Source organism: Monopterus albus, unplaced genomic scaffold (assembly GCF_001952655.1).
Source record: "Monopterus albus unplaced genomic scaffold, M_albus_1.0 scaffold222.1, whole genome shotgun sequence".
NCBI lineage: Eukaryota > Metazoa > Chordata > Actinopteri > Synbranchiformes > Synbranchidae > Monopterus > Monopterus albus.
The window spans coordinates 296-10,526 of NW_018128102.1; the positions used below are offsets into that span (position 1 = coordinate 296).

The following is a 10,231-nucleotide window of genomic DNA, read 5'->3' on the forward strand; positions in this document are numbered from 1 at the left end:
AAAAAAGAAGAAAACGAAGAAAAAGCCGGCATTCAAGAGTGGGACGTGCAAACACGTTTGCCTCGGTGGGCGACATGTTTACTACTAATTTGGGATTAAAGATGCTGCACAACCAGTTTCTGAACTCACCAACAGATTAAGGTTTAATACAAATGTTTAACTACAGGCTGAGCAGAGGAGGTGCAGTCACAAAACCACAAATTCCAGTACAATCCCACTCAACACCAACTACGGTCTGAACAGCAAAAAACAAATTGCAAAACTCTTCATGTAACTGTTCATTTTATATTTTCTGTCCCAAAACTAGAGCATTAGAATATATAGTCAGGTATTTAAGATCTTTTACAAAATGCCCACTTGTGCGCCCAGATTTCTTTCCAGCTTTCTGTTGATGCTGAACGCCGCCAAACAGAACGAGAGAGCTCAACACACTGCACCTTAACATGATGTGCAAATGAGCAAAGGGCGAGCCAGTGAAGAAAGCATGTTCACCAGTTTGATCACATGTACAGAACATCAAAAACACAGAAGCCACGTTTGGATGGACAGGTGACCAGGCTGGCAGTCAGAACTTTGGATGAGAGGAGAAATGTCTTCAAAAATCTAAAACATGTCAAACTGCATTTGACAGTGTTTGACCATCACTTCCACTGAACAAAACAACTCCCAGGAGAGAGCAGAGCAGTAATATGCTATTAACACCCAACATTCAGGGGTGCACTCCACTGGAACTGTATCACCAGGAAATGATCCTCCACTCAAATGGTCACAGCCACAAGAGGACAGATCACCAGTGGGGCAGTGTTCTTCCCATTGTCATGAAGACATGGGTTTAAATATGGGTGGAGCGGCTCAGTGAAGGTACACCCGCTGTAAGTGTAAATGTGAGTCTTAGCTTCTGCATTGTAGAAGGACACAGATCCTTCCTCATAGTCCAGGAATATGCCAATTTTCTGGGGAGTTTCCTGGAGGTGGAGGAGCCGGCACAGGCAGACAGACTGCCACCTTTACGCCTGCAAATTGCCCAGTAACCTCTGTCAGGACGAACAGTGATGGCCCCCTTCCTGTTGATGGATGCCCTGGCCACGCCAAGATCCCAGTCTGTTTTATCCCCAACCTGAAACACAAAAGTACAGTCCATGACTGAGTTACTGTGCCCACTTGTGCGCCCAGATTTCTTTCCAGCTTTCTGTTGATGCTGAACGCCGCCAAACAGAACGAGAGAGCTCAACACACTGCACCTTAACATGATGTGCAAATGAGCAAAGGGCGAGCCAGTGAAGAAAGCATGTTCACCAGTTTGATCACATGTACAGAACATCAAAAACACAGAAGCCACGTTTGGATGGACAGGTGACCAGGCTGGCAGTCAGAACTTTGGATGAGAGGAGAAATGTCTTCAAAAATCTAAAACATGTCAAACTGCATTTGACAGTGTTTGACCATCACTTCCACTGAACAAAACAACTCCCAGGAGAGAGCAGAGCAGTAATATGCTATTAACACCCAACATTCAGGGGTGCACTCCACTGGAACTGTATCACCAGGAAATGATCCTCCACTCAAATGGTCACAGCCACAAGAGGACAGATCACCAGTGGGGCAGTGTTCTTCCCATTGTCATGAAGACATGGGTTTAAATATGGGTGGAGCGGCTCAGTGAAGGTACACCCGCTGTAAGTGTAAATGTGAGTCTTAGCTTCTGCATTGTAGAAGGACACAGATCCTTCCTCATAGTCCAGGAATATGCCAATTTTCTGGGGAGTTTCCTGGAGGTGGAGGGGGATGGAGGGGCCGGCGCAGGCAGACAGACTGCCACCTTTACTCCTGCAAATTGCCCAGTAACCGCTGTCAGGACGAACAGTGATGGCCCCCTTCCTGTTGATGGATGCCCTGGCCACGCCAAGATCCCAGTCTGTTTTATCCCCAACCTGAAACACAAAAGTACAGAATTAAAATGACTGTATTTTTCCATGTGGGAATTCTAGTGTTTGATGTTAATGTGTGATCGGAGACTTGAATTCCTACCTGAACCACCCAGTAACATCTTCCAGAGGTGAAGCTTTGTTTCCCCAGAACAGAGACACAGGAGTTGAACCTGCGGGGGTCGTCAGGGAGCGACAGCCTTATGGGCTGGCTGCTGAGGCTCACCTGTGCATCATCATCATCATCAACAATAACAAATGACATTCTGATTTTATACCATGTGGATTTTTTTGCACATATGATCAAACACTACAGTCACACACTGTACCTTTTTTCCATCTGAGGACAGATTCAGCCATCCCGCAGCCGTCGCAGGATCCAAAGTTACATCCACTAGAGTCAGAGAAAAACACATGGCACGGATGTCAGCTGTAATGTGTGTTGTTTGCAGAATTATAGGGACATCTTAGCCAAAATTGAAAATATTTCAATCCATCACTTGGACCACAGGTGAGCTTTGTAGACAGGTGACACATTAAAATGAATATTTTAGTAAAGTGCCACCAGAACAGCTTTAGTGCTACTCTGTTGCCACGAGGAAACATCATTTTTCTAAAACAGATTCCCCCATTGCATTCAACACTGTCTCACACTCATTAAGCCATTCAGTAACATGGAGCTGCAACCACTAGCCTGATGGAAAATTAACTGTTCAGAAGCAAAAACTGAGCAAAGGGCGAGCCAGTGAAGAAAGCATGTTCACCAGTTTGATCACATGTACAGAACATCAAAAACACAGAAGCCACGTTTGGATGGACAGGTGACCAGGCTGGCAGTCAGAACTTTGGATGAGAGGAGAAATGTCTTCAAAAATCTAAAACATGTCAAACTGCATTTGACAGTGTTTGACCATCACTTCCACTGAACAAAACAACTCCCAGGAGAGAGCAGAGCAGTAATATGCTATTAACACCCAACATTCAGGGGTGCACTCCACTGGAACTGTATCACCAGGAAATGATCCTCCACTCAAATGGTCACAGCCACAAGAGGACAGATCACCAGTGGGGCAGTGTTCTTCCCATTGTCATGAAGACATGGGTTTAAATATGGGTGGAGCGGCTCAGTGAAGGTACACCCGCTGTAAGTGTAAATGTGAGTCTTAGCTTCTGCATTGTAGAAGGACACAGATCCTTCCTCATAGTCCAGGAATATGCCAATTTTCTGGGGAGTTTCCTGGAGGTGGAGGGGGATGGAGGGGCCGGCGCAGGCAGACAGACTGCCACCTTTACTCCTGCAAATTGCCCAGTAACCGCTCTGTCTGGTTCCACCTGCTTTAATGTGAGGAGTTGATGCTTTTTGTTGTCAGACATAATGATGATGATAAACTGAATATCTTTAGATCTGTTGGTTGGAGAAAACAAGGCATTTGAAAACACAACCTTTGACCTTTGGGTGACACCTGCTTTTTGTCTTTTATGATAATGACTTTTATTGGTCAAGTATGTTACAGACAAGGAATTTGTCTCCAGTACAGAACCAAAGCAGCCACCTGTGGCGCCAACTCACACACCAATGGTGGTGGTGTTCCTGCAAGATGCTGCTCTGGCCAAAAGGGCCAACTTGGGGTTCAGTGTCTTGCCTGTGGAGAACAGGAATTGAACTGCCAGCCTTCCAGTTAGGAGATGATAACTTTACCTCCTAAGCCACAAGAACAAAGCATCATGACCCTGACGTGATTTGAACACGCAACCTTCTGATCTGGAGTCAGATGCACTACCATTGTGCCACGAGGTCACATACCAAAGTAGTGTTTGAATTAATAACTGTAGCTCCATGTCAGCTGTAATACATTTGACCAGAGTCCTGATTATTTAAAGTGAAAAAAGCAAAAACTGTCTCCAAGAAATGTGCCCAACATAGTAATTCACAGCAGGGGTTTTCAACCAGTGGTATGTGGCCCCCTGGTGGTCCTCTAAGGCATTGCAGATTGTCCCTGACCATAAAATAATGTTTCACTTTTTTAAAATAACACATTTCCATGTATTACTTACTGTTTGTGAATAATATGATTCATACAAATATATACACTATTTAGAAGAGCCAAGGTGACTCTCAGGATAAAAATGTCCATTTGGGCCATCCACCCATCTCAGGTTACTTCTTGAATGGTGGTCCCTGGGTCACAATTTCTTGGAAACCTCTGATCCACAGGATTAAACGTTAATTTGACATTTGGTCAAGTCCAATATTCCTCCTGCTATTTTCTAGCTCTACATGTAGGTCCAGAGTCATGCTGTCTTAAATCTATTTCCAATATTATACTCAATCATTTTCTTTATCACCTATTCAAGTACATTTTAGACAGAAATGACAAAGTAGACTTTGAACAAAGAAAGCAGAATTACTAGAAACCAAATGGCAGCCTACAGAATTACTTTTTATTGTGTGGACATGTGCATTTTGATGCTCAAGACAATCAGAGAAGTTGTACAATTAATTGTATATAAGAAGCATGTATGTATAATGCATTTTTTCATTATGTGCACAATGAAATTCACATCCATACACATACCTTCATAGTTATTCATCTTGCTGACTTCTACAAAAGAGGAGAAAACCAGTTGTTAATTTTGTTTTATTTGATAGAAACATCTGGTATTTTGTGTGCCAAATACTGTAAGCTGGTTATTTTGAATTCAGTTGAAACAATATGAATAACACATGACAACAACAACATCAGGACAGAAGTTACTGACCCTCTGCAGACAGGTTCCTTTCAAGTTCAAGGTAGACGCTGACCAGCTTAGAGAAAGCTCTCCTCACCGTCCCTATGTGGTTGTCTGAGTGCACTCTGACCTCAGTCCAGTCCCGGGTGGGCAGTGGAGCACCCAGAGAAAGGGAACTCTAACACAAAACAGGACACCAGTGACATGTAGGAAAAAATGACTCTATCTTCTAACTGACTGCATGACACATGGGACGTTTTGACTCCATTACATTCAGAGCTAAAACAAGCTTAGTCATGCAGTTATGGGTGTGTTTTTTTTATAAGTACAGTGTATCTCTGACAAAGTCTCAGCCCTACTGAAGTAGTAATGGTATATCTTGGAGATAATGATGTCCTACATGTCCTCTGAAAAGTTAGCAGTATTGACCTGTATGAGGTGGAGGGGGTCATCTGTGTGCTCCAGGTATTGCAACTGGCTGTGCCTGCTCTGCAGTTCATTAATTTCTTTCTCCAGTCGTTTGAGCAGCTCCTCTGCTCTCCTCTCAGCCATCTCCTGCCGCTGTTCGATCTCATCGATGAGTAAAGCCTGATTTTTCTCAATGGCACTTAACTGCCATTGCAAAGGCCTGGATACTTGTCTCTATCTCTCTTTCTTTGTTTATCAGTGGATATGCAAAAATAAATATTGATGAACATATGAAACTGGATTTTTATTTTTATAATTACATTGTTAATAAATCAAAGTTTATCTCTTGGTTGAATTACTGCCATGCTTCACATTGCCCATCTTAGTGATTATATAAACAAACTATATACATATACAAAGTCATACATGGTAGTGACCTTTGATTTGTTTTATCTGGGAAGGCTGCCACTTTAATAACTAATAGTACAAAAATATGTTTTTGTATCCAGTGCCCTGAGTGGAAAAATGTGCAAAGCTGACTCCAGGTTTTAGGCACATAAATGATAATGTTTATAGAGAATGTGAAGGTTTGTCACATCAAGCTGAATGTTGAGACGGGGGCCCCACTTTTGGAGGTACAAACTGTATTTACCTGCACTCATTCTTGTTTTGCTTGGATAAAAAGTTGTCTCAATTGTTAAGATCTCACTTTACTGACTGTGGTAATTCCAAATGGATAACCTTAGCTGACTGCAGCTGACTCATATTGGACCTAGAGATCCCGTCTATGAGAGCGACAGACTGAAAATGACTCTTTTGTGACACTGATGTGAGTTCTCGGTTCAGGAGCTAATGCTAGATGACATAAACACCGCAAACGAATACATTTCTGTCCTGTCTGTGCTCAAACTGGACACTTTGACTGATAATAAATGTGATGCTCCAAACATGGACCATTTACCCAAAATTCAGCACAATGTAATGCCAACTTCACATTCTCTATAATTGAAATAAATAAATAAGCTTACTTTGCTCAGCTCCACTGATTTCTTGATCTCTTCGATCTTTGCAAATCGGGCCTGGATCATCTGTTGAAATTCTGCTTTGGTTTTCTTCATCTTATTCTGCAAAAGCACACATTAATTTCAGTTTATGTCACTTTGATGTGCTGCATTAGAGAAACAATACATCATCTGATTTGTGGTTCCCAAAGGCAGAATATAAAGTGTGTAAAATATTGTGTACAGTGTATCAACAGCATAAACGTTCAGTGGTACCGTAGGATACAATAAACCCAAAATAACACCTATGATTTGGTGTAAATGCACCTCTTGTCCTCACCTTGAGCCTCTTGCTCTCCTTCTCAATAGGCACGGTAGCGTGGTCTGTGTGGTCAGTCTCAGTGCATCTGATGCACACAGGCATCTGATCGCTCTTGCAGAACATGTCCAGGTGCCGGTTGTGATTTCTGCAGAGGTGACTGGAGATGAAGGTGGCCGGATCCATCAGCACATGCTCTGTCATCACTGGATCACTTAGATGAGGTGTCAGGTGGATGTCACAGTAAGATATCTGGCAGATGAGGCACGACTTGACCGCTGTTGGCTTGTTTTCATGGCACATGTCACACAGGACATCAGAACTGGAAGGCTGCCTTGGGAGCTTTGGAGCGGGCTTGCATGTCGTTGGCCCTTCAAAGACCTTTTAAGTCAAACATGACAGAAAAGTGTATAGTTTAGATTGTTTAATTATTTAAATGTAGCCTTTAAGCACAAAACTGATACAGTATCAACAGACCTTTTAAACTGCTCGGTGATGTCTTTTAAGCCTACGTTGACCCTAAGTTTTGGACGGATTTTGAAGGCCTCTTTGCACAGTGGACACTCTGACTTGCGTCTCGTATCCCAGAAGCATTTGATGCACTCCAGGCAAAAGTTGTGCCCACATGGGATAGAGGCAGGATTTTTGAAGATACTGAGACAGATGGTGCACTGAAACTGCTCCTCAGACAATGCGGAGGCCATGTTTCTGACTGAAAAACAACATTACATTACCCATACATACACGTGCAAGAATGGATGAAGAGTATTTCCAGATGAAGATTCAAAGCAAAGCAACCTACAAGTGCAGAAACCTCTGCATCAGTGCTAAATCTGAACAATATCTGATTAAAATCTTTGAAAGCTTCTTCCAGCAAATTTGTGATGTATGATATTGAGCTATAAATACCATTGAGTTATATATAAAGGCTGACTTGGTGTAATTTTTGAGGAACATAGTTAAACATCAACTGTGACACCTTAAAAACCAAATATTTTTTTTCCTGAGGAGACAGCGAAGACCAGAACTAGTTAAAGAAGGATTAATATTTAATTGATATTAGTCAGATTTCCAAATGAACTGAGTGACAGTCTGATTGGTAACAACTCTGACTGACCTCCTTTCTCCAGGGTGTCAAACAAAGCCATTGGCTAGAAATCTCTTGAGTAACAGACAGACGTACAGTATGTACAGTGATGCAAAGCCCTAAGCTGCAGTTCATCTTATAGGGGACTCGAGTACTAAGCAGCATGGTCAGTGTTTACTACCTGTTAGAAAGAGGAGGCAGAGCCTTGAATAATCAGGAAGAGCAGAACATGCTGCTGGAATGCTGAAAAAATGCCAGCAGCTGCAACAGGCTTTGTAAAACCTCTCAAATATTTACACACTGTTTATCTTTCTGTCCTGATGAGTTTTATTGTAACATGGCTGCTCTGACATTTAGGCTGGGTTGAGAAACAGCTCACATAACATATGGACAGTTATAATTATAACGATGTGAATGCCTTTTAAAAACATTACATATTTTGTGTGCTGTTTCCCAGTTACACTGGCTCAATTCTTCACTAAGTGAATGAAACCAGTAATAAAATAAAATAAGTGACATGAAGAACATACAGTAAGTATAGTTAGCAGTGGTTAGTACGGCAACTAAATCATTGCACAGTATTAATGATGACATTTCGCCTGCTTCTGCATCTTTTAGATAGTATAATGAAGAACTGACAAGCCAGAATCCTCATCTCCAGAGTGCAGGAGACAGCATTTGTTTTGTATACTGTATGGCAACAACCCCGTTGAACAGATAAGGCTGCAATCTCATTTACTTAATGGGTATCATTTTGTGCACACTAACCCTAAAATCTGTTTGACATATTTATGACTTTTGCAAATTTTGGGATCTCCAATATATTTTAGCAGTATTTTAAAGTCATGTGTTTAGGTAATTTATCCACATCTACACAACAGAAGTCCTTAACCAGAGAGGGAGGGCTGTTTTTTTTTCTAGTAAGCTGGTTTAGTTGGAATTGAAGTCCATAGATGATAAAAGTAGGTAGTGGAGGAATGTTGCTGTTCAGATAAAATCAGAGATTCTGTTTCAGGAGAAGGAACAAAATAAGCATATGAGTGTCAGAATACCCCAGTGGTGTGTTGGCCCAGGGCCTTGACAAATAATTGTAACATTATAGGGGTGACGAACACAGGGAAGTTACATGTTACTCTCCCTTATGCAGACGGGTGTCTAGACTCTACTGAAGGGATGAACATGTGGTGGAGACGCTGTCTAACATCTCCCATAGATGCTCAGCTGGGTTCAGATCTGGTGACCGCGCAGGCCTCGGCATATGATTAACATCATTTTAGTACTCCAACCTTTCAGGGACCCCTCGTGCCCTATGGATGGGAGCACTGTCATCCTGGAAGGCAACACTCATTTATCCAGGCTTTTCCTTTCATTCGTCACCCATCTACATGTGCCCTATACTGTTTCCTTTGTTTTTGCAAACTCCAACAAGACCATAAAACTACATTTAAAATTAGTATTAAACACAGTACTTCATATAACAGTTGATGGATTTATGATTTATGTTTGTCTCTGCATTATGGTTAGAAGTGCATTTGTGTTTTATTTAAAGCTCAGTGCTTCAGAAAATTCACAAAATTCAATGCTAAGTCTGTGTTGATACATTTTCATGTAATTTCTTTGATTTCCTTTTGAAGAACAAGGCTGGCATTGTTCACATTTACAGCAAACGTCATATTATATTGAGGCAGAGGTTACTGACCCCTCAGCACATATGTTCTTACTCGCCACACTAGCTGCTTTGCTTAATTAATGTCTTACCTGTGTGGGCTGGTGAACAGATACTCTTGAGCAGATGTGTTGACCACAGTTGTATGAATGTGTTCAAAACTGACTGTTACTGAAATAGATGAGGCCATGAGGTAAAGTTCTTCTTTAAAGTTTAACTGGTATTTCTGGTTTTCCTCCTCCTCCTCCTCCCTCTTCTTCTCCTTCAATCCAGGGTGCTTGCACTTGCAGGAAAGGGCTCTACAGTTTGGAACTTTTTTTTTTGCGGCCCCGCTCCTCTGTGCATTTGCATGTTGCTTGTTGTCATCATTCAGCGTCGGCCCCTCACAGACTAGTAAAAATAAACAGGGAGGAGAGAAACAACAATGACGGGGGAAAGTGGAGACATGAGGAAGTTTCTGATTTGTAGCATTTTTAGGGAGAAGCTTCTGTTCCAGTCAAGCTGGAAGGAACATGCTGAACCCAAGTGGTTTTTGATGAATTTGCTCAATTTCACTGTTGCACGAGTGATGTTATTCTTGCATGTGGCTCATGTTTCAATTAAATCTGTGCATGAGTGACAGTTTAAGACCTCAGTGGTGTTTTATAAACACAAATGTGAACCATTCACACAAAAGATCTGATCTGATAAAGATCGTATGGGTAAAGCATTAGGACCTGTGATGTGACCATAGACTAACCATAGGGGTGGCATCAGTAAATGCTTGTGCTTAAATGCTTGAGTTATTTTCCAACAGTAATATTGGTTTTGGAAGTCACAGATTAGCTATTGTGTTGTTCAGTTTGACAGCTTGTATGAGGACACGAGTATCATTTTAGTACTGCTGCAGCTTTTTTGATTATTTGGTCTTCAGCAGTTGAAATTGGGAATACTGGCAAATCTTTTTTCAAGCTTTTTAGAGAATGTTGCAAATAGATTAAGGCATTAGATATGTTAAAAACAAGCATCAGGAAAACAGTGGAATAATCTTTCTTGGACATAAAGACAAAATACTGCTTCAACAAAGCAAACTAGCAAAAAATGTATTTAATGTAC

General features: G+C 41.6%; 1 protein-coding gene and 1 non-coding gene across 2 annotated transcripts; both read right to left on the reverse strand.

Moving 5' to 3' along the window:
* Window positions 1-1,124: 1,124 nt before the first annotated feature.
* On the reverse strand, window positions 1,125-7,087 carry LOC109971358 (E3 ubiquitin-protein ligase TRIM39-like). Its single transcript, XM_020619552.1, has 9 exons — window positions 6,842-7,087; window positions 6,405-6,737; window positions 6,092-6,187; window positions 5,085-5,267; window positions 4,686-4,833; window positions 4,502-4,528; window positions 2,250-2,391; window positions 2,029-2,140; window positions 1,125-1,931 (listed from the first exon to the last, which is right to left on the reverse strand). Exons 1-9 carry the CDS (start codon window positions 7,085-7,087, stop codon window positions 1,563-1,565), a joined length of 1,656 nt encoding a protein of 551 aa, XP_020475208.1. The 3' UTR covers window positions 1,125-1,562.
* On the reverse strand, window positions 3,652-3,723 carry trnaw-cca (transfer RNA tryptophan (anticodon CCA)). The gene has a single exon. It is a non-coding gene; the product is annotated as a tRNA-Trp (tRNA).
* Window positions 7,088-10,231: the final 3,144 nt, after the last annotated feature.